This window comes from Silene latifolia, chromosome 2, assembly GCF_048544455.1.
Source record: "Silene latifolia isolate original U9 population chromosome 2, ASM4854445v1, whole genome shotgun sequence".
NCBI lineage: Eukaryota > Viridiplantae > Streptophyta > Magnoliopsida > Caryophyllales > Caryophyllaceae > Silene > Silene latifolia.
The window spans coordinates 133640259-133664559 of NC_133527.1; the positions used below are offsets into that span (position 1 = coordinate 133640259).

The following is a 24301-nucleotide window of genomic DNA, read 5'->3' on the forward strand; positions in this document are numbered from 1 at the left end:
TTCCAGACCTATAATTTGTAATTTTAATTTAGGTAGATTTTCGTAATTTATTGCATTGATTTAGTATTTATTTTGCAATTAGCAATGTATTAATTCAAAATCCGCGCAGTGCACGGGTCAATTCTGACTTATCTCGAAAATTTTAGATCCGTGCAGTGTACGGGTTTGTCCAGGTTTTGTGTTTTAATTTGCTTCCTTGTTTGACTTTGTTTGATTAATCCTTAGTTTAATTAGTTTATGTTTTAGATTTTAATTTACTTTATTTATAATTTATATTGTATGTATGAGCTAACCACTAATGTTTGTTAATACATCTTATGCTAAGCGTAAGCCTTCCTATCCCTCTCTTTGGATGTGTTTTTTTCTAGTTTAATCAATGAACCTCGCATGCTAAACCACTTCGACGAAGTTAAATGCATTTTAAACGACTTAGAATGAAATTCGCATGATAGGATTTAAATTCAATGGTTGCATACGCATGTGATATCTTTCCGAAATAGCCATCTTTCACCTAGTAGAGACCGTTATTGCAACGGGCGGGGTTGGGTGTTGTTTTAATGAAATTAAATTAACTTCCTAACACGTAAAGTCACACGAATTCAAATCTCTAAAATTGGTTTCTAAATTCCATTTAAAAATTTAGTGGCGACTCTTTTAAAATTAAAAATGTTTTGAAAAAGCATTTGAGTGGAGCGTTTTTCCATGGTCCACAATTTGGCGACTCCGCTGGGGACAATGAAACTTGAAAAGTGTAAGATGGCTATTAGGATTGTTGTCACATTTTTTTATGTTAATCATGCATAAACCCCCGAGACTTTAGGCGGGCCAAAGAATCTCTTGGGTTAATTCCAAGGGAGGATATTGATGTCCACTATGTCCGATTTAAGTATCGAGGTAATTCCGTGGAGGTAGGCAGCTGCATACGAGGCATATTGCTACGGGCATATGACGGTATGTGGACTCCCCGACAAAGCGGTTTCACTGGCATAGACCCATTTTAGAGGACTGACCGAGACTTAGAAGAGTCTAGTTCATGCATTGCATCCCTAAAATGCGAATGATTACATGCTATGTGAATCCCGGGTCATGTTTTCAAAATAGCATTTTCAAATCCATCTTCTTTTTCTTTCGAAAATTTGATTCTTTTTCAAGTCCATTTCTTTTCGAAAATTTCGGCCCTCTATTTCGAAATTTTGAACCTTCTTTCAAGCCGAAGTGCTGCCCATTTTAAAAATCAATTCAATCCTTCTCGATTTCAAATTTCGATGAACTGTATCCCAGGTCCAACCCAAACCTAGAATAGAGTTTGAGTCAGTGGGGTCGGGTTAGTCGAGTTGGGCTTTTGCTTGCTCGATATAGGCGAGCTAGTCCACCCTTAGGCTCGAGTGAGCCTTTGTTTGGTTAGAACACTTGTCAAGTGAGTCACCTAAACCGATCTTTGGGTCTGAGTCATGAAAGTCGACCATTTGGTCCAAGTCAGACCACCAAAACGTCCCCACTAGGCCACCTAGGGCGTTTGTCACAAATCCCGAGAGCCATGTCTGGTTTGAACACGGGTCTGTTATGTCGGATTTATGATCACGTTGAGTCTAAAACCTAAGCCACGTGTGTATCACAGTTAGGACCCGTTCCAACGAGCCAGAATAGTTCGTTCGTAGGATCCATGTCAAGTTATAGCCAGTTTTTAGGTTTGAAAAACCGTCCCTAGTCGTGTATGACCCAAACCGAGGGGGCCCAATTGCTCGCTCTCTGGGTCTAAGCCCAATATCGAGTCGCATGGAGTCCGTCATGTTGTTATGAGTCAAGTCCTGCTCGTGCAGGGGATTTTGATTCGATAACTGATACTCGCTCGGGATTTTATTGTAGAAAGGCCACTACAAACAAGAAGTATGACTACCGCAGAGGCACTGAAGCAGATTAACGACACTTTGGTCGCAATGATGGAACGCTTGACGGCTGTGGAAGCCAAGATCGCGGTGGAAGCTCCCATACCACAGCCCCCGGAAACTGAATTCGAAAAGAGGTTCCGACTAATAGAGGAACAGTTGAAGCTATCCCGAGGGGAAAATGTGCATTATGAGAATGCCAGAGGGTACATGCCGGTCCAGGACAAGCTACCAACCAATTTTGTCCTAACTGATATCCCAAAGTTCAAAGGGACGGAAGATCCATTGCAACATATCCGTTCCTACAAGGAGTACCTTGCGTTGAAAGGGGTACCTGCTGAGATGTTGCCCCACATTTTTGCTCAATCCCTAGGAGAACACCCGAAGGCGTGGTTCTACAGCCTTAAGCTTAAGAATTTCCCCACTTTCGAAGATATAGCGGTGGAGTTCTGCAAACACTTTGCTGATAATGCTGAGATTCAGACTACTGTGCGCACACTCGGTGATGACACGAAGGATAAGGAGGGATTTACTGAATTCCTCAACCGCTGGCGCGCTGAAAGCGTGAAGTTGGCCAAAAGGCCAGAGGAGACTGAAATGGTAGATAAGTTCATCAAAAATCTTCGACCTGTCTACCGTGACGCTATCAAATATCAACATTTCGGCTCATTCAAGGACCTTATTCGAGTCGGAAGAAAAATTGAGGACGACGTTCGTTCTGCTGAGGCTGAAAAGCCAAAAGGGTATCAGGGTGCCTCCTCTTCCAAAGCTAAGGCATCCAGTTCTGCCAATCATATCCAAGCCATCGGTCTTTTGGGAGGAGCTCCTAAGGGATCGCAACGCCATGGGCCAAGAGCATTCACTGACATCGGGTGTACCTATGCATACGCCCTCCAAAGGCTCTCGGCCCAAGGGAAACTGAACCCAATTGGTCCAACTCCGGACCCGCCTGCGGATCGACAGGGTAAATGGTATAAGCCCAACGCCTACTATACCTATCATCAAGGAAAGGGTCATGATACCGAAAATTGTTACCGTCTTAAACATGAAATCCAAGACATGATCGAGAATGGGTCGCTCCCCATCCCCACAGTCCGACCTAACAACCTGAACAATCCTTTTGGCGACCATGCCAATGCAGTATTCGTCAAAGACAATACCGATGTATCTCACTTAATCCTACCCATCTGCCGTCTCACTGGGTTTTTCGTGGGGAAGGTCTATGTAAGCTGCTCTGAGTATATCCCTCAAGCTAAGAACGAAGTTCGAATTGGGGATTTTGCTATCGATTGCACACCATACATTCTCCGAAGCAAGAATGAAATTAATGGGGTCTGGGCTGACGATGAAGACGATATCTATCTCACCGAAGGTGCGATTATTCCCCGAACTCAGGAAGAAATTTCTAAATTGAGGAAAGATGTCCTCGAATCTAATCATTTGACTCGATCGGGACGTCCCTATCGTGTCGAGAAGGCAAACGATGTCTCTATCTTTGGAGACAGTCCAAGTAAGACACCCACCAAGGAGGCCACCTCAGTCCGGGCTCTTGGTGAAGGGTCGACCTCAGAGGCCTCCCTCATCAAGCAGTTACAAAAGACTAAGGCAGATGTCTCCATCTGGGAACTAATGTTGAGCTCGTTTGAACACCGACAAGCTCTGCTTCAAGCCTTAATGAATATGACCGTGTCACCGCACACTACTCCAGATGACGTGGTCTCATTTGTTGCTCAAAACCAACCTCGGCTCACTAATGCCGTAACTTTTTCTGATGAAGACCTGCTCTCATTTGGGCCACAACATTGTCTCGCTATGTACATCACGGTAGAATGCCGTCATAAGCGACTCCCAATGACCCTTGTCGACGACGGGTCTGCAGTTAATGTTCTCCCACTACAGACCGCTTTCATTTTGGGACTCGAGAAAAGCGACTTCGCACCCACTACGCAAATGGTTCGGGCTTTTGATGGCACAATGCGTCGAGTGTCCGGACTCGTCACTTTAAGCGTGAATGTGGGAAAGGTGGAGCGCAAGGTCAATTTCCAAGTGATAGATGTTGCCTCATCTTTCAACATTTTGCTCGGGAGACCATGGATTCACACAGCTGGAGCCGTGTCTTCTACCCTCCATCGCAAGATTAAAATCCCTCTCAAGGGAGGGGTAGTGACCATCGATGCTACTCCTATAATTGTGACGGGAGGAGATGTTACTTCCGAAGTGCAAACTGATAATACCGCCTTGGAGTCTTGTGGTTTCGAGGTAGTAAACGCAATTGAGTCCACTTTCGAGGCACCGAATATGGACTTATATACGGGAAGCCGTGTTTGTAAAACAATCTTCAAGACCGGAAAGTACTTCGGGTACTCCATGTACCCCCGAAGGGAAAACGCATTTCAATTGAAGTCGCCAGTGCCTAAGGGGACAAGATACGGGCTTGGGTATGAGCCAACTGAAGAAGACTCCCTGAGAAAAAAAGTCTCGATCGAAGACCGAGACATCAAGATGGGGTCGTACTTGCTAACTCTAAACGACCACTTTGTGAAAGCCGGGGAGGAAATGCCGAGTTTAGACTTCCCCGAACCACTGTTCAACTCAAAGGCCAACAAGCTGGTCCCCGGAATCGAAGTATTCCGTGATTGTTTCTATATTCCCGAAGACATTATGGCAGTAGCTACAATAAAGAAGGAGTCTGTTCCGATCGAAGATGGGAAAGCTATGGGTCTCCTCTTCGGAGAGGAAAAGAAGCCGGAAATACCAAACGAAGTCTTGGTAAACATGATCGTAAGGAGTGATCGTTTCGATCCATCTACCCTCATTACTGATGTAGATCCTCAGAGGAATACATCTGGATGGCCGAAAACCATGAAATGGACCGACAACAAGGGTTCGCTTTTCAAGATGACCATTGGAGAAGGGCAAATGTTCAAGCCTGATGACGATTCTGAGTCTGAGTCTGAGTCCGAGTCGAGTCGACATAAGTCCTAAGGCTAAGTCTAGGGTTTTAGGTGTGTCGAAGATACCCCTTCCCCGATTTTTCCTTTTCCCGTACCTTCCCTAGTGCTTTGGTATTCCGGGGCCTGTCCCGAATACTGCTCCTATCTCGCCACTGACCTCTGATCAGTTGGCCCAAATGTTAACGCAATTTGCGCAGTTTCAAATCAATAATAAGATGAATCAGTTTGCTTACGACTTATCTCATTTATATTGCGATTCAATTGATTGTTTTAATAACGTTGAGAATGAGGTCGAGGATAGACAGGTGGAAGAAGAAGAGGAGGAGGTGGAACCGCCTCCCCAGTTAGTAAAAGGGTTGGAAGAATACGACTAAAGAAGCTCGGTAATCGAAGATACCGAAGTTGTTAATGTGGGGACTACCTTAGAGCCTCAGGAGCTTAAGATAGGAACAACCTTAGATCCCGCAGAAAGGAAGGGGTTTGTTGAATTGTTGAATGAATTCCGAGATGTATTTGCTTGGTCCTACAAAGATATGCCGGGTATTGATAGGGAAATTGCAGAGCACAAGATTCCGATCAAGCCAGGTTCAAACCATAAAGCGAAGCCACGTAGAATGCGTACCGAGTGGTCTTTGAAAGTCAAAGAAGAGATTGATAAACGATTCAAGGCGGGTTCATCAAAGTATCGGAATACTCAGATTGGATAGCTAATGTGGTGCCGGTCCCAAAGAAAGACGGAAAGGTTCGGGTCTGTGTTGATTTTCGTGATCTAAATAAGGCTAGTCCAAAGGACGACTTTCCGTTACCTCACATTGACATCTTGGTTGACAATACCGCTAACCATGCATTATTATCCTTTATGGATGGGTACGCCGGTTACAACCAGATAAAAATGGCCGAGGAAGATATGCACAAGACTGCTTTCACAACATCATGGGGCACTTATTGTTACACAGTGATGCCGTTTGGATTAATAAATGCAGGCGTGACTTACCAGAGAACAACAACGACGTTGTTGCATGATATGATCCATAAGGAAGTAGAGGTCTACGTCGATGACATGATCGTAAAATCGAAGGAACGTAATAACCATTTGATGGCATTACGAAAATTCTTCGAGAGGTTGAGAAAGTATAATATGAGATTAAACCCACAGAAGTGCGCGTTCGGGGTCACCTCTGGCAAGCTTTAGGGTCATATCGTTAGCCGCCGTGGCATCGAAATCGACCCATCAAAGATTAAAGACATTATGGAAATACTCCATCCTAAAACCGAGAAAGAAATTCGAGATTTCTTAGGCCGAGTGCAATACATAAGCCGTTTCGTCTCAAAATTAACTATGATCTGCGAACCAATTTTTAAGAAATTGAAAGTTGGGGAGCATATTATGTGGGATGACCAATGCCCAGCCGCGTTTGATAAGATAAAGGAAGTGTTATCTTCTCCGCCAGTTCTCGATCCGCTTTGAGCGCTTGCCTCTATCACTGTATTTAACAGTTACAGATACCGCGATGGGAGCAATGATGGCACAAACCGTTGACAAAGAAGAAAGAGCAATTTACTACCTTAGTAAAAAGTTCTTGGAGTATGAATCAAAGTATACAGCATTAGAAAAGACATGCCTAGCTTTAGTCTGGGCAACGAAGAAGCTACGTCACTATATGCTCAGCTACAGTGTGAGTATATATTCCAGAATGGACCCCATCAAGTACTTGTTTAAAAAGCCGGTGCTAAACGGCAGAATGTCAAGATGGACCCTCATGCTATCGGAATTCGATCTCAAATATGTGCCGCTGAAAGCGATAAAAGGAAAGGTCATTGCCAATTTCATGGCCGATAATCCCGTCGAAGAAACTGACATTGTTGACACTTGGTCGTTCCCAGATGAGGATATTGTCCATGTCGAAGATGATGTATGGGATCTATATTTCGATGGGGCTTCGAATAACATGGGATGCGGAATAGGTGTCCTTATCATTTCACCGAGAGGAGAGCACGTACCAGTTTCGATCAAATTGGACTTCGCCGTCACAAATAACGCCGCGGAATATGAAGCATGCCTACTTGGTTTGCAGAGCGCTAACAAGTTAGGAGTCATGAAGTTGACAGTACACGGGGATTCCTCCTTGGTCATTAATCAAGTGACGAGGTCATGGAAGATCAAAAGTAGCAGCCTGGCACCCTACCAGGCTAAGATAGAAGAGCTAGAAAAACTCTTCGAAGAGGTGCGATACGTGTACCTCCCAAGGGAGGAAAATCAGTTCGCTGACGCACTGTCAAAACTGGCAGCGTTGATAAACATCCCTGATCATATGGATAGCATGCCATTGTGTGTCGAACGAAGGTCTTCACCAGCTTATATAAATGCTGTCGATGATGGAGAGGAAAGCGAAGCCGAACCTTGGTATGCATCCATTGTGAGATTCAAAGAAGCAGGAGAATACCCTGCAGACCTCGATACACGTGGAAAGCGTGCATTGCGAATGTTATCCGCCCAATTCATTAAAACTAACAATGGACAATTGTATAAGAAGACAGCACAGGGTGTCCTGTTGCGATGCGTCGACAAGACAACGTCCAAAAAGGTCATGGAAGAAGTCCACTACGGGGAATGTGGGCCGCATATGAACTCCCACATGCTAGTTCGGAAGATCATGAGGTTAGGATACTATTGGACAACAATGGAAACAAATTGTCGCAGATATGTCCGGCATTGTCACAATTGCCAAATATTTGTGAATATTCAACATGTACCACCTTCTATTCTATACACCATGACGTCACCTTGGCCTTTCTCAACCTGGGGAATCGACATCATCGGAAAAGTAAACCCTCCTGGAACAGGAGGGCATTGTTATATCCTAGTTGTAACACCCGCGAATTTCCTATTTGGACGTTTAAAATTTATTAAACCGTTTGATTTATTTATTTCATATTTTTGAATTATTCTATTTAATTAATTTTATGTCAAATACGATTTTTACAATCGTATTATATAAAGGCTCATCTTTATAAAAATACGTACGATTAAATTATATTTTAAAGGCATGATCTATATAATAATATATATATACGCATTTTTGGTCGGATAATAATAGTGACAATAATAATAATAATCTTCGTCTTAAATTCCGTCTAACATTAGACCGTCACATTTTATTTGAAGATCTTATCTTAACGCGGACCAATCGTATGTCGACAACACATATCCTATCCACCCCACATTCTACTTTTAAAGATATCTCTCTTACTGTTATAATACATTTTTATTATTATTGTTAGTACATACATTATTATTAATATATATAATACTACACATAGTACTATTGTTATTTGGTTTTGTGTGGCTACCATCTAACCTACCCGGATAACCCCACCCCTGCTTTCCCTTTCTCCTTCATCTCCTTCTTCCTTTAAAACAACAAACAACAACAGCGAAACAGCAGCAGCCATGGCACGCCCCATTTCCGCCATCCTCAACCTTCATTTCCTCACCCTCCTTCCTTCTTCTTTCTTTTCGAATGAGCAACAACAGCAACAATAACAAACCAGCAGCTACAACCACACAAACACAGAGGACCGTACATCCCCATCTCCGTCTCCTTCAACCTCCGTTATCTCCCTCGTTTCTCAACCAAATCCCCTGGTTCTTACACCATTAGATTCCCCTCCTCATTCTCCTTCTTTACATATGAGAAAAACGCCATCTTGCCCTCTGTTTCCGTTCGGTCGTCTTGCCTTGGGCTCGAATTTCCTGCCTTTTTCCTTCGTTCCTGCGTTTGGTTGTTAGTTGGGACAACTCAGAGTAGTTTTGGGCCGAGAGCATGCTGTTTTAAAGCGCAATGAGGTAACGGTGATAGGTTACTCGACAATCGTCGAAATTTCCGTCTTATTTGTCCTTTTAAATGTCCTTGTTTATTAAAGTTTAAACCTTTATATCGTTTGGCGTTTGTATGATGTGTTTCGTCTTGAATGGTGTTTTGAAATGGGACTGTTTTGAGCCGAGATTCCGTTATGAGCATGGTGTGGTTGAGCTCGGTTATGGCTCATATGGAGACGTGATTGTGGTTGCTTGAGTCCAGTTTTGGGGTGGTCTCTGTTACACGCTTTAGGACTGTTTTTGGGTTCGGTTTTTATGCGTCTTCTGGTTCTGTTTTGGTCGGGTTTGGACTCTGTTTTGGGAAGGGTTGATATGGTGGTTATGAGCAGCTAGTATGGTGGTTGCGGGCAGTCTGGAGTCGGGTCTCGGTGGCGGTTTGAAATGGTCTAGCTGAGGGTAGCGTTTTATAATCAAGTACCGGGTATGGCTGCGGGTTTGGAGTCGTGGTGGTTGTAGGAGTTGGTTGGTGGCTGTTTTGGGAGGGGGAAGAACTAGGAATGGATAGTTTAGACGGCTCATAGTTGGGCCGTGGGTTGGGTCCTTGAGTCGTGGAGATAGTCCGCTTTTGGCGCAATGTTAGTCATTTGAATTAATTTAATTTCCGTCTCATATTCATATAACACAACTCGTTTATATTTAGTTTACTTATTATTTCAATTGGGTTCATTTAGTTTGGTTACTTGGACTCGTTTGGCTCTAATTGTTGGATACATTAAGTGTTGTTTGTTGGGCTCCTATGGCCTCTCTTGTTGGGCTTGCGGTATTTACCCATTTGGGTTGTCATGTTAAATTAGTCGTGCTAGCTATGTTGAATAAATTGGGTTCGTGTGGTTATTTGTTTAGGTTTGGCATGTTTGAATTGGTTAATTCCGTCTCATATTTTATATAACGTAATTAGTTAATATCGTTCATTTACTTATTTATTCTGTTGGACTTGTCACATGATTTATTTATTGGGCTTATCCTAGTTCATTCATTGGATTTCACATGATTTAATTATTGGGCTTATAAATGGGTCACTTGGACTTGGTCACATTTTATCCCGTTTATTTCATATAACGTAAATTGTTCATTGTCACTCATTATGTTTTATTTAACCGGCATGATAAATTATAAAATGAAATATTTATTTGCATAAGACAAGTATGAGACATTTATTGTTAATGGGTTATTTGTGACTCAAGTGTGACATTTTACATTGTGTGACTACTTGACATTCCTCATTTATTTGCCCTCGGACATTGGGTCACGGTTAGGTGCCATTGTTTCCGAGTTGGGCTATTTTTCCTTCCGCCTCTTCGGACCGGGGGTCACGGTTAGGTGACAAGGTTCCGCTTGAGGTTACTCGACTGTCGGGCACGGTTAGGTGTACCACATTTCGAGTCTTGGATACGATTTGGTATCGTTTGTCGAATCGGGTGTCGTCCATCCCGAGAGTCTGGCCAGGTTTAGACTAGGACCGTATTATGATCGTCGTCCTACCAAGAGGTTGGAGTCTAGGGGGTTGTCTTGTTTGAGTTCATACTAAGTATATGTCTTACACTTGTTGAGTCGTGTCCACATGAGTGGGTTGTCTTGGTGATTCTATTCCTTGATTGTACATTCATCCTCATATATCATGCCTATTCCATTAAGAAAGTATTATGCCTGTTTCACCATGATTGTTCATCATATCTCCTTATTCTTTATTGTTCGTATATGTTGCATGATTAACATGTTTGATTAAATGTTGTTTGTTACCTGCATTTCGACATATTGTGGCTGGGAGAACCTTGAGTTACTCCCCACTGACTGTGGCGTTCATGTTCACATGAATGACAGGTTTTGAAGATGCTTACGTGGGGAAGACGTGTGGGCTAGCGAGAACTAAACCCTTGGACCTTAGCTTCTGATTTAGAAACCTTTTATTTGTTTATTCGTGGGATATCTTTTCCCCGCTTTCTAGACTTGGGTTGTAATAACCTATATTTGTCTATTTTAGTATTCGTTTCTATTAGTTTTTGGCACCCGCGTTTTAATCTTTAACTAGTAACTTAAAAGTTTTTAAAATCTCACAAAATTCCGCTTTAATTTATTAGTTATATTTCCGCATTATCGCGGGGTGTCACAGTTGGTATCAGAGCATATGTTGCTCCCGACGCACACACGTGTACCCCAAATTTAAATTGAACTTGACCTTGAATAATGAATGAGAGATGGGTAGACTTAAGGACCTAAGGTGGTAGTCTGTGGTGTGTTTGCTCTTTGTTAGGTTCTAACCTGTTTGTTGATTGTCATTTAATAATTGTTGTGTCCCTGGATCAATGACCGTGAGCTTACCTACATGAAGATCAAGATTTGGTGCCTATTGTCGAGCATTGAAGGTTTGTTCAACTTTGAAGAATGCTTCTACTTCCTCGAAGATGTTTCTCATTCCTTGTGTACCTTGCCTTATTCTTTACCTCTTGGTGCTTATCCTTCTTCTAAACTCTCTCTTCTTATTCCTTGGGAAACTACTCTTGTACCCTCCTAACTTGTGCTTTGTCCCTTGCTTATCCTCCCTTAACACCTTTTGATAGTTCTCTTTCTTTTGTGAGATATTAGCCTTGGTTGAATAATTTGGCTTTTGTGGAGTTTGTTTGTGTTTGACCCTTAACCTTGGTTTTGAGAGGTCGCGATGTTAGCAAGACTTAGGTAGTATGATGAGGCATACTTGGTGATTCCTATACCTAGTTCCTTGATAAAGTAAGTAGAATTGATTGGTGGACTCCTTGTGTTAGGAATGAGTTGCCTATGTGATTAAAGTTATAGGACTTGGCTTTGTTGTTTATGTATGGGATTTGAAAGCTTAGTAGGTTGAGTGTCGTCACCTTAGGAGTAAACACGAGATAAATTTAGAATGTGGATTTGGAAGAAAACCCATTTTTAGATGTTAATGGTCCCGTATAGATTGGTGATGTGATTTGATGTTGGTTGCTCCTTAAGAATTTCGTTGAGAAGTATTCGTTAATTCATTCTTTGGTTTTTAAAACCTTGAGGTCGTGTCGAGTGCTTGAGATAAAGAGATGCTTTTATACTTGAGTGGTAGATTTGCTTTAGGGAAATCCTAATATGTGATGAGATAGGTGGAAGAGGTATCTAACCAATTTATCAACCCTTAAGCGAGCGTTTATTTTACCTTGACCCTTGTTTTGGGATTTGGTCGTTTTGTCATGATGGTACAGTATCCTAATAGGCGTGACCTCGTTAGAGAGAACCTTAAGTCTTAGAAAGCATTTGGTTTAAGCCTTAAAATCCTCTTTCGTGCCATTAATCGTTTTCCTCCCTTTCGTTCATACCTTGGTTGGATTTAATTCTTAAGTATAAAAGTTTACTTGTCTCTTTCTTGCCTTGAATACCTCCCTGATTCTAATATCTCTTACTCGTTGTTAACTAGTTATCTTTATGATTCGACTCTTTTAGTCTCACATCTTGACATGTTCATATATCCCTTTTGAAATTTCCTATCATTTCCTGACCTGGTTATTACTCTTGTTTCCTTAGTGGAGTGATGGCATTGTTGGCTACGTTGTAGAGTGAGTGGGATGCTCCTTGAGGATTCCTTGTGAGTCTTGTTTTCGTCGAAGTTGGATTAGTAGAACTTAAGTTAGGTTGAGTAGGAAAATTCGTATGAGATACCTATTTATCTTTTGGTTGGTGATCTTTATAATTTGGGGAATGTGATCATCTATGCTTGTAAATTCGGGTGTGAATAAGATTTTATCTGGAATGTTAGAAGATATAAAGAACTTGGGATTATGATCTTCGATTAAGGATCCTACCATAGTGGGAACTCATAGTGGTCGATAGTTGATTATGAGTGTAACTCTTTTAGTAGTTTTGATCTTGATCTTATGGAAGTCGTTCGTAGATGTTGAGGTTTTGGAGTGATGAGATCACACTTATAGTGGGGTACCTTGTTTCAGGGAATAGCTTAGGATGAAGTAGCATGAGTGATTTGAGGAGATTCTTGGGAGTGTTGTGATTATAAGTTTTATTACTAGGAGGTTTTCAGAATCGTTTGGATGATGTTGTTATCTGAGGTTTGAATATCTGGCATTTCCTTGTTGTCTAATTTCCCTTTCTCCTTGATCATAAGCGTTACCATCCATACCTCCTTTCCTCGCTTCATCTTGCTCCTCCCTTAAGTTTGATGCTAGTGGCCTATAAAAACTCTGTCTTTGACATCCTTGTTAAATTGACTTCAATTCTTGCTCTATGAAATTCGTCGTAGCTCTTTTGATTAGTTAAGTTTGAGTCCTGTTAGCATACTTGTATCTATGATATCTAAGTTACTTTTCTTTTGTCCAATTTCTAAACCTTCAAGCTACCAGTTTCGATTCGTTGTTAAAGGTTGATATTACTTTTGAAAAACCTTACCTATTTTAAGGATTTGAAAATGAAAATTTGATTTAATTCCATAATTGTCCCTTGAGCGTGGGCTTCTTTAACATGATTTTAATTGCTGAACCCGAGATTTCTTTAAATTTTATCCAATTTCTGTTAACTTTGACCTATTTATGATTTCTTTGTCAAAGTATAATGTTATATTTCAGGAACTTGATTCCTTTTTGAGTTTATAAGTGAAATCTTCATTTCTATTTGGACTTTTGCAAAGGAAAATTTGAGTAGATTACCTTTTCTCTTGATTTTAACGTTGATCGGATGTTAGAACTCGTTATTGGAGACGTTTGATAACTTGTTCTACGCTTGTCGGCGAATGATTTGTGTTTTAAATCTGTCTTTGACTTGGAAAGTTAGCGTTCTTGTGTGCACGACAAGAGCAATTTCGTTCCATGAATGAGACTTATACTTTTGAAAACTCTTCGTTAATGTTTTTGAAAGAGTTTTGAGATTTTGATTTATACAAATGATTTGCCTTTTTACCTTATCTTTGATTTGGAATGTGAGGTTCTTGAATACGTAACGAGAACACTCCCGTTCCTTTGGTGGGAATCTGGTTCTGTCGGAAAATTTTATTTGAAACTTTTGAAAGAATTTTAATTCTTACGATAAGTAACCTTTTAAATGTTTTGGTTGTCGATTCCAAAGTTCCAGTTTTGTTTTATATAACCTTTCATTTCTACTTTCAAGTTTCGAGGACGAAACTTTTTAAAAGATGGGGTGATTGTAACACCCGCGAATTTCCTATTTGGACGTTTAAAATTTATTAAACCGTTTGATTTATTTATTTCATATTTTTGAATTATTCTATTTAATTAATTTTATGTCAAATACGATTTTTACAATCGTATTATATAAAGGCTCATCTTTATAAAAATACGTACGATTAAATTATATTTTAAAGGCATGATCTATATAATAATATATATATACGTATTTTTGGTCGGATAATAATAGTGACAATAATAATAATAATCTTCGTCTTAAATTCCGTCTAACATTAGACCGTCACATTTTATTTGAAGATCTTATCTTAACGCGGACCAATCGTATGTCGACAACACATATCCTATCCACCCCACATTCTACTTTTAAAGATATCTCTCTTACTGTTATAATACATTTTTATTATTATTGTTAGTACATACATTATTATTAATATATATAATACTACACATAGTACTATTGTTATTTGGTTTTGTGTGGCTACCATCTAACCTACCCGGATAACCCCACCCCTGCTTTCCCTTTCTCCTTCATCTCCTTCTTCCTTTAAAACAACAAACAACAACAGCGAAACAGCAGCAGCCATGGCACGCCCCATTTCCGCCATCCTCAACCTTCATTTCCTCACCCTCCTTCCTTCTTCTTTCTTTTCGAATGAGCAACAACAGCAACAATAACAAACCAGCAGCTACAACCACACAAACACAGAGGACCGTACATCCCCATCTCCGTCTCCTTCAACCTCCGTTATCTCCCTCGTTTCTCAACCAAATCCCCTGGTTCTTACACCATTAGATTCCCCTCCTCATTCTCCTTCTTTACATATGAGAAAAACGCCATCTTGCCCTCTGTTTCCGTTCGGTCGTCTTGCCTTGGGCTCGAATTTCCTGCCTTTTTCCTTCGTTCCTGCGTTTGGTTGTTAGTTGGGACAACTCAGAGTAGTTTTGGGCCGAGAGCATGCTGTTTTAAAGCGCAATGAGGTAACGGTGATAGGTTACTCGACAATCGTCGAAATTTCCGTCTTATTTGTCCTTTTAAATGTCCTTGTTTATTAAAGTTTAAACCTTTATATCGTTTGGCGTTTGTATGATGTGTTTCGTCTTGAATGGTGTTTTGAAATGGGACTGTTTTGAGCCGAGATTCCGTTATGAGCATGGTGTGGTTGAGCTCGGTTATGGCTCATATGGAGACGTGATTGTGGTTGCTTGAGTCCAGTTTTGGGGTGGTCTCTGTTACACGCTTTAGGACTGTTTTTGGGTTCGGTTTTTATGCGTCTTCTGGTTCTGTTTTGGTCGGGTTTGGACTCTGTTTTGGGGAGGGTTGATATGGTGGTTATGAGCAGCTAGTATGGTGGTTGCGGGCAGTCTGGAGTCGGGTCTCGGTGGCGGTTTGAAATGGTCTAGCTGAGGGTAGCGTTTTATATTCAAGTACCGGGTATGGCTGCGGGTTTGGAGTCGTGGTGGTTGTAGGAGTTGGTTGGTGGCTGTTTTGGGAGGGGGAAGAACGGCTGGAATGGATAGTTTAGACGGCTCATAGTTGGGCCGTGGGTTGGGTCCTTGAGTCGTGGAGATAGTCCGCTTTTGGCGCAATGTTAGTCATTTGAATTAATTTAATTTCCGTCTCATATTCATATAACACAACTCGTTTATATTTAGTTTACTTATTATTTCAATTGGGTTCATTTAGTTTGGTTACTTGGACTCGTTTGGCTCTAATTGTTGGATACATTAAGTGTTGTTTGTTGGGCTCCTATGGCCTCTCTTGTTGGGCTTGCGGTATTTACCCATTTGGGTTGTCATGTTAAATTAGTCGTGCTAGCTATGTTGAATAAATTGGGTTCGTGTGGTTATTTGTTTAGGTTTGGCATGTTTGAATTGGTTAATTCCCGTCTCATATTTTATATAACGTAATTAGTTAATATCGTTCATTTACTTATTTATTCTGTTGGACTTGTCACATGATTTATTTATTGGGCTTATCCTAGTTCATTCATTGGATTTCACATGATTTAATTATTGGGCTTATAAATGGGTCACTTGGACTTGGTCACATTTTATCCCGTTTATTTCATATAACGTAAATTGTTCATTGTCACTCATTATGTTTTATTTAACCGGCATGATAAATTATAAAATGAAATATTTATTTGCATAAGACAAGTATGAGACATTTATTGTTAATGGGTTATTTGTGACTCAAGTGTGACATTTTACATTGTGTGACTACTTGACATTCCTCATTTATTTGCCCTCGGACATTGGGTCACGGTTAGGTGCCATTGTTTCCGAGTTGGGCTATTTTTCCTTCCGCCTCTTCGGACCGGGGGTCACGGTTAGGTGACAAGGTTCCGCTTGAGGTTACTCGACTGTCGGGCACGGTTAGGTGTACCACATTTCGAGTCTTGGATACGATTTGGTATCGTTTGTCGAATCGGGTGTCGTCCATCCCGAGAGTCTGGCCAGGTTTAGACTAGGACCGTATTATGATCGTCGTCCTACCAAGAGGTTGGAGTCTAGGGGGTTGTCTTGTTTGAGTTCATACTAAGTATATGTCTTACACTTGTTGAGTCGTGTCCACATGAGTGGGTTGTCTTGGTGATTCTATTCCTTGATTGTACATTCATCCTCATATATCATGCCTATTCCATTAAGAAAGTATTATGCCTGTTTCACCATGATTGTTCATCATATCTCCTTATTCTTTATTGTTCGTATATGTTGCATGATTAACATGTTTGATTAAATGTTGTTTGTTACCTGCATTTCGACATATTGTGGCTGGGAGAACCTTGAGTTACTCCCCACTGACTGTGGCGTTCATGTTCACATGAATGACAGGTTTTGAAGATGCTTACGTGGGGAAGACGTGTGGGCTAGCGAGAACTAAACCCTTGGACCTTAGCTTCTGATTTAGAAACCTTTTATTTGTTTATTCGTGGGATATCTTTTCCCCGCTTTCTAGACTTGGGTTGTAATAACCTATATTTGTCTATTTTAGTATTCGTTTCTATTAGTTTTTGGCACCCGCGTTTTAATCTTTAACTAGTAACTTAAAAGTTTTTAAAATCTCACAAAATTCCGCTTTAATTTATTAGTTATATTTCCGCATTATCGCGGGGTGTCACACTAGTCGCTATTGATTACTTTACCAAGTGGGTAGAGGCCAGGTCTTACAAAGTGCTAAATGCGAAGCAAGTAGCCAAGTTTATTCAGAATGACATCATCTGTCGGTACGGAGTGCCGCACGAGTTCATCAGTGATCATGGAACTCACTTTCAAGCCGAGACAGCCGTTATACTTGAAAAGTATAGAATCAAGCATCATAAGTCATCTCCATATCGACCTCAGACAAATAGAGCAGTGGAGGCCGCTAACAAAACGGTGGCTACTATATTGAGAAAGATGTCTGACAATTACAAGGAGTGGCCGGAGAAGATACCCTTCGCGTTGTGGGGATAAAGAACATCCATCAGAACAACCACAGGGGCAACCCCGTACTATCTAGTTTACGGGATGGAAGCAGTACAACCAGTCGAACTGGAAGTACCCTCTCTACGCATCTTGCTCGAAAGCCAGGTCCCGGAAGCGGATTGGGTCCAAGCCAGATATGATTCGTTGGTGTTGCTCGATGAGCGTCGTTTGGATGCGTTGTATCATGTTCAGCTCTATCAGAAAAGGATAGAGCGGGCTTTTAACAAGAAGGTGAAGCCCAGGGGAATTAATGAAGGCGATTTAGTTCTCAAATCAATAAGGGCTCTATTACCAGTCGATCCAAGAGGGAAGTTTAAGCCTAATTAGGCTGGTCCTTATCTCGTGAAGAAGATACTCACAGGAGGCGCGGTACGTTTGACAGATTGGGATGGAAATGATTTCTCGAATCCAACGAATCTGGATCAGTTGAAGAAGTACTATCCTTAAGACCCCACTGTCAAAGTTATGAAATAACACTTGAATTGTGATGTATTTGAATAAGTTTTAAGTTTGGCATTTGTTGCCACTGCCTGAAATGTTTTATGAGAGAACTACGACCTCGGTTTGAGTATGTTGAAAAGTAGATACGTAGGCAACCCTTGAAAAGGGTACAACCACAATAAAAATGAAATATTCAATGCAGAAACTGAGGATTTCTAATAAATAATACGCGTCTTTTATTTTGATAAATCCGGGCGACGCCCATTACAAATCAAACTAACAGGAAAGCAAATAAAAGCATAATAGTAATACTAAATAATAGAGCCGTAACTACCACCTATCTTTAGTTGGGTCGCGTGTCCCATCACTACGAGACGATGTCTCACCCATCATCATTCTTGCCTGTTTCTTCGGGGGACCACGCTGTCTTCTCGGGGGCCCAATCTCTCTTTTACGCTTGGTCGAGGGCCAAGTCTCTCTGCAAGTGTCGGAACGTCACCACTTGTAGTACCCAGTCGGTCCCACACGCTAGGAGCACCAGGTTTAGCCCTAGGGTTCTCGTCAGGTCTAGTCTCGGTCTCAGTCGGGCCCGGAATCGGCCCAGTAAGAATTGTCGATTTTTTAACCCCCTGTCATGCTTCTCCCGATCAATGGCATCATCTTTCTGTAGTTTCTTCCTTGCTTTAAGGGCCGGTTCTGTAGTCCATTTGAGATATGAAGGGGAAACCCAAGTAGACTCGCGTGGCTCGGGAATGCGCCACACGGTCCTTCGGCGCCACGTATGGAGCCAAGTATGACATCTACCCTGAGAAATAACAAAAGCAGGACCTCGCGAAGCCTCCGTCGCAGGGACAATTTGTTGACGACCGAATTGGCGAAGCACTCGGTCCGGGTAAAAATAGACGGGGTGATCCAAGCCCAACAAAGTGACATACTGTGTATGATCAGTATCTGCGAGCCCGGTAAGTGAGCTCAAATGAAGCCATGGTAAGGACCAGCGAATGTGAGACCCTGTTCCGCTAATCAGCATATTTCGCCAATAATCGGATCCTTGCTCAGAACTGTAGCGCCGTCGCCGATTAGTGAGACTTCTGACATGATAATCTTCTGGTTTCAACGGTGGATCAATCAAACCAAGACGCTCGCTGAGCCATATCTGTTAGACAGTCGGAAAAAGGCAGGTCAAAAACGAAAAAAAAAAAAAACGAAAAAAAAAACGAAAAAAAGAAAAAAAACGAAAAAAAAAAGAAAAAAGACGAAAAAAAAATGGAAAAAAAAGAAAAAAAAAGGAAAAAAGAGAAGAAAGACAAACTTGCAGTGGACGGGTTGATCCCATGAATACAGCATCCGGATTGGCTTTTTGTGCATCCAAGCTTTTAATAGTCTCAGCTAGTATAATCCATGCAGGATTAGCACCATTCTCCATTTGCTCCACGACTCGGATTAGTCTAGCTTGGCCGCGATAAGATGGAATTTCTATCGCCCCCTCGAAACAATAAAGATGCAATAGAATGAGGCCAAAGGCGCGGCGTCGATAAATGATCGGTATATCTGGGTCATTCGCACGCCGGAATCTATGCACTAGCGCAAGCAGGTCCACCTTTCCACCATCGACGATGGTACGGGCTTCATCACGCGACAAGTTTAGATATTCGCGGTGTTTTTGGGTCCAGTTGGACACAAAGTCGGGAACCACAGGCTCTTGCGTGGTCCTCCATCCTCCCAAGACGGTAAATTCTTCAGGAAGGGGACAGATTTCTCCCTCCGGAAAAGCAAAGACATGATGCTCGGGATCCCACACTCTCAGGCACTCTTTAAGAAATGCGGGTTGAATCATGACTTGCCTCAGGAAAATAATTTGTTGAATTCCCGCCGCATTCAGATTTTGGATTTCTAAACCCCTGAATTCTGTCGCCCATCCCTTCATGGTCCCAAACAAGGAATTCATGACTAGTCTTTTTTTTCTAAGAAAGATATTCTTTTAAGCAGAGAGATTTCTGTTTGAGAAATTGTGGGAAATCAACCCTTAGCCCTTCTTTATATATGAAAAGAGATGAGGAATTTTGGAAGTATAATTCCTTTAGGTTTTGGAAACCTAAATCTTCTAGGAAATTTGGAAACTTGGAAGCCTACTAGCTTTAGGAAGTTTGGTAGCTTTTTGAAATAAGGAAGCAAGTCCCATACCTCCTCTATTTCGGCCGTGTAGGGCCCGTGTGGCGCGCCAAGTGGGCCCCATCCGTCCCGGGTTTTGTTCGCTCATTTCTCTTGCGGAATTTGTCATAGTTCGTGCACCGAAGTGACTAATTTACAATCTCATCCCCCGCGCGTCCCATGTTGAATTAACATCCCGTACACACTTACGGATTTTATTGGGTTACGCCCACATTGGTTACGGGTCAGAAAGTCCGAGTCTTTTTGTCAAAAGGTCGTGTCTACCCGTCGCTTTCACTCCAGAAATTTGAAATAATTTTTCGCAATTAATTTTATTGAAAATAAAATTATGTGTTGATTCGAAAAATCATTTGGATCCAGAAAACTGAAATAAATTCTCGCCTCGAAGAGGCCAATCATTTTCGAGATATTCAAAGTTCGGGTCAATGACCTACCTTTTCTAAACAATGTTCATGTCTGCGGGTCGATAACCCATTTTCCTTTTCTTTCAACTGGGGGCTCTGTCGCCGTCGGCTCCAGAGACCCATCAAAATTCGGTCGATGACCATTTCAAGTATCGAAATGTCGCTACGTGAATCGCGTGCTATATATTATGATTAAATTTGCAGAATATGCTCCAACTGGGGGCTCTGTCGTCGTCGGCTCCAGAGACCACCACAAAACAGACAGGATGACATCCTCCTAACAAAGATCGACAAAGAGAATGCTACGGAAATGACATTTCCCCAACAAAAACGCGGTTTCGGTGAATCGTTCTCCCTAGCGAACAAATAAATTGATAAGCAAAGCGCAAGTTTTGTCTTTACTCACATGAACAATGGGAAATTGGCATCCGAGCCGAAGCAGCAGAAAGCTACAGGCCATCGAGCCGAACTACGACGCGGGTTTGATTCCGTCAGAAATGGATACGTAGGCGCCCGAGGATAAGGCTCAACCCACCATATATGCAATTTATGGGTCGATGACTAACGATGATAATTTGACACAACGAAGCAAGAGTCAATCCCCGACGAAGTTTCGGTATGATCTCTTCTTATGGTCAAGGCGAGCTTATATACGCAAGTCTAATGGACTATAAACGACCCGAAATCCTCGGTCGAGAGGGACTGGGGTATACTTTGACTTTCGCCTTGTCCAAGCCTCAGTCAAAGTGGGGGCTCTGTAGATACCCATATCTGTCGATATTGGAATTTATAGAAAACCCAACAAACACCCGATGATGATAGGACGCATGTATTTATTAGTTGTCATTGTCATTATTTGGGTTCGTTTTACGATGTGGAATGAGCGTTGTCGACGGAGTATTTTATTAATTTAAATGATATTTAAATTAAAGCTTTTTTTAAGTGAATTCATTTTATTATTTTAATTTGAATTTATTTTCTTAAATTTATTTTATTGAAAATAAAATATATTTTTTGATTTGAAAAATCATTTATTTTAATGTGTTAATTGGTTTGAAAAATCGAATTTGAAAATTTAAAACTCGTTTCAACCACGCGTTTTGGAGCTCGATTTTAGCTCGGTTTTTGAGCCCGTTTTCTTTACGAGTTGGCACGAATCTCGAGTACACTAACCAACCTAGGCCTCTACCCATTCAACCCCAGTTCGAACCCCCATATCCACACCCAAATCTCGTCTTAAACACTCCCCAACACAGCCCAATTCCTTCCTTTACCCGTGTTTGTATAGTCCATCGAAAGCCCTTCTAAACCGACTCAAACTTGGTCCAAACCCGCAACCCATCACCACCAACCCATGCTCCACATTACCCACAATAACGCAGCACCTAGAACACCATAAAATCCATCCAATTCCCGTCCCAAATACTCCACAAAAAGCCCGCAACACAAGCAGCCCCCCCTGTTTTGCGTGCTCAAACCCGAGCCCAAAACCCGCTCCAAACAGCTACCAAACCCGTGCCCATTAACCCTAAACCATACCCTAGTATCCTACCCATATTACCTTAGCTTAACCACCAAGAAAACCCCCATACAAACCCTAAAAACCCCACGAATTAGCTGATGGACAGCAAATATGCGAAAAGTGCCCGATCGCTTGTTGCCCTACTTCTACCCTTCGAAACTCCTTATAAATACCCCCCCCCCCTTCACCATACATTCATTCCTCTAAGTTCTCCCCACATCATACTGCAAGTAACAACCATCAATCGTCCAAAAAAACCCTAAACTAAAGCCGTCACAGCCGCTCGAAAACAGGGACACAAATCGTGTTTTTGAGTTTCTGTCGTGGTCTTTGGCCTTGATTCTCGTGCACAAATCCCATTAAAACTTCTGGTTTGTTTCCATATTCACAAAATTCAGTCTTTCTAGTTTCCAAAACATCTTTCGGTTTGAAAAATCGTTGAGAAACGAAGTCGTGGTGAGCGATTGAAAATCGCTGCTCAAGTCTGCCTTTTGAACGTGTTTGTTTCGTGATTTCAAAATTCAATTTCAATTGTCTACGTCGACGACGGCCCCTCGAGATAAAATCTACGATCGATTACGACCCAAGACGGTGTCAACGATACATGTAGGTTGAGGGTGCATTAAAACTCCCTTCTCTCCTTTTTATTTCGTTTTTTTATTGTTTATTTACTAACCATTGTCTAACATCGTCTAACTAATATCGAAACTAGAATAGTTTGAGTATGAGTTAAAGTACCATTCCGGCACCCGCGTTGACTTGAGATGGGAAAGAAATCCGCCATATCGGTCGGTCGTACACCCCGTCTCATTTACATATCCTCGTGTTGGAATAGGGCAATTTAATAAATCGAGTTTATTTAATTTATGTGTATTTATTTTTAACCATATAAAAATCAATTTTTTATGATTTTCCAGACCTATAATTTGTAATTTTAATTTAGGTAGATTTTCATAATTTATTGCATTGATTTAGTATTTATTTTGCAATTAGCAATGTATTAATTCAAAACCAGCGCAGTGCACGGGTCAATTCTGACATATCTCGAAAATTTCAAATCCGTGCAGTGCACGGGTTTGTCCAGGTTTTGTGTTTTAATTTGCTTCCTTGTTTGACTTTGTTTGATTAATCCTTAGTTTAATTAGTTTATGTTTTAGATTTTAATTTACTTTATTTATAATTTATATTGTATGTATGAGCTAACCACTAATGTTTGTTAATACATCTTATGCTAAGCGTAAGCCTTCCCATCCCTCTCTTTGGATGTGTTTTTTCTAGTTTAATCAATGAACCTCACATGCTAAACCACTTCGACGAAGTTAAATGCATTTTAAACGACTTAGAATGAAATTCGCATGATAGGATTTAAATTCAATGGTTGCATACGCATGTGATATCTTTCCGAAATAGCCATCTTTCACCTAGTAGAGACCGTTATTGCAACGGGCGGGGTTGGGTGTTGTTTTAATGAAATTAAATTAACTTCCTAACACGTAAAGTCACACGAATTCAAATCTCTAAAATTGGTTTCTAAATTCCATTTAAAAATTTAGTGGCGACTCTTTTAAAATTAAAAATGTTTTGAAAAAAGCATTTGAGTGGAGCGTTTTTCCATGGTCCACACTACTGTTTGAGTTCAAAGATGTTTTCACATGGTCTTAAAAAAACTTGCCGGAAATTGATAGGGAAATTGCAGAGGATAGGATCCTGATCAAACCAGGCTTCAATCCAGTAAAGCATAAGCTACGCAGAATGCGTTCGGAGTGGTCTTTAAAGGTTAAAGAAGAAATTGATAAACAGCTCAAATTCGGGTTCATCAAGTTGTCGGAATATTCAGATTGGGTCGCCAATGTAGTGCCAGTACCGAAAAAGGATGGTAAGGTTCGTGTGTGCATGGACTTTCGAGATCTGAACAAAGCTAGTTCGAAGGACGACTTTCCGGTAGCCGAGATGTCGTTATCACTCTATCTAACTGTCACGGATTCAGCAATAGGGGCTATGTTAGCCCAAACAGTTGACGAAGAAGAAAGAGCTATTTACTACATCAGTAAAAATTTCTTAGACTATGAAGTAAAGTATACACCTCTTGAAAATACGTGTTTGGCCCTAGTCTGGGCAACGAAGAAATTAAGACATTACATGCTCAGCTACAGTGTGAGTGTACTCCAAAATGGATCCGATCAAGTACTTGTTTGAAAAACCAGTGCTAAATGGGAGAATGTCGAGATGGACACTCATTTTATCAGAGTTTGATCTCAAATATGTACCTTTGAAAGTAATAAGGGAAGGGCAGTCACCGATTTCCTCGCCGACAATCCAATCGAAAAAATAGATGTCGTTGACACTTAGTCATTTCCCGACGAAGACGTGGTACACGTCGATAATGACATGTGGTATTTTTATTTCGATGGAGCATCGAACTAT

General features: G+C 41.2%; 2 protein-coding genes across 2 annotated transcripts; both read left to right on the plus strand.

The window, feature by feature from the left end:
- The first annotated feature begins 1889 nt into the window (after positions 1 to 1889).
- Positions 1890 to 4871, plus strand: LOC141641337 (uncharacterized). The gene has a single exon (XM_074450004.1). It carries the CDS (start codon positions 1890 to 1892, stop codon positions 4869 to 4871), a length of 2982 nt encoding a protein of 993 aa, XP_074306105.1.
- Positions 4872 to 6534: 1663 nt separating this feature from the next.
- On the plus strand, positions 6535 to 7579 carry LOC141641338 (uncharacterized). The gene is made up of 2 exons (XM_074450005.1): positions 6535 to 7453; positions 7542 to 7579. The coding sequence occupies exons 1-2, from the start codon at positions 6535 to 6537 to the stop codon at positions 7577 to 7579; spliced, it is 957 nt and encodes a 318-aa protein (XP_074306106.1).
- The last annotated feature ends 16722 nt before the right edge of the window (positions 7580 to 24301 follow it).

Bases quoted from the DNA above. Each gene is read 5' to 3' on its own strand.
- LOC141641337 (XM_074450004.1), top strand. From the start codon at position 1,890: ATGACTACCGCAGAGGCACTGAAGCAGATTAACGACACTTTGGTCGCA.
- LOC141641338 (XM_074450005.1), top strand. From the start codon at position 6,535: ATGGACCCCATCAAGTACTTGTTTAAAAAGCCGGTGCTAAACGGCAGA. The intron at 7,454-7,541 runs GTGGGCCGCATA...AAATTGTCGCAG, and splicing joins AGAAGTCCACTACGGGGAAT to ATATGTCCGGCATTGTCACA.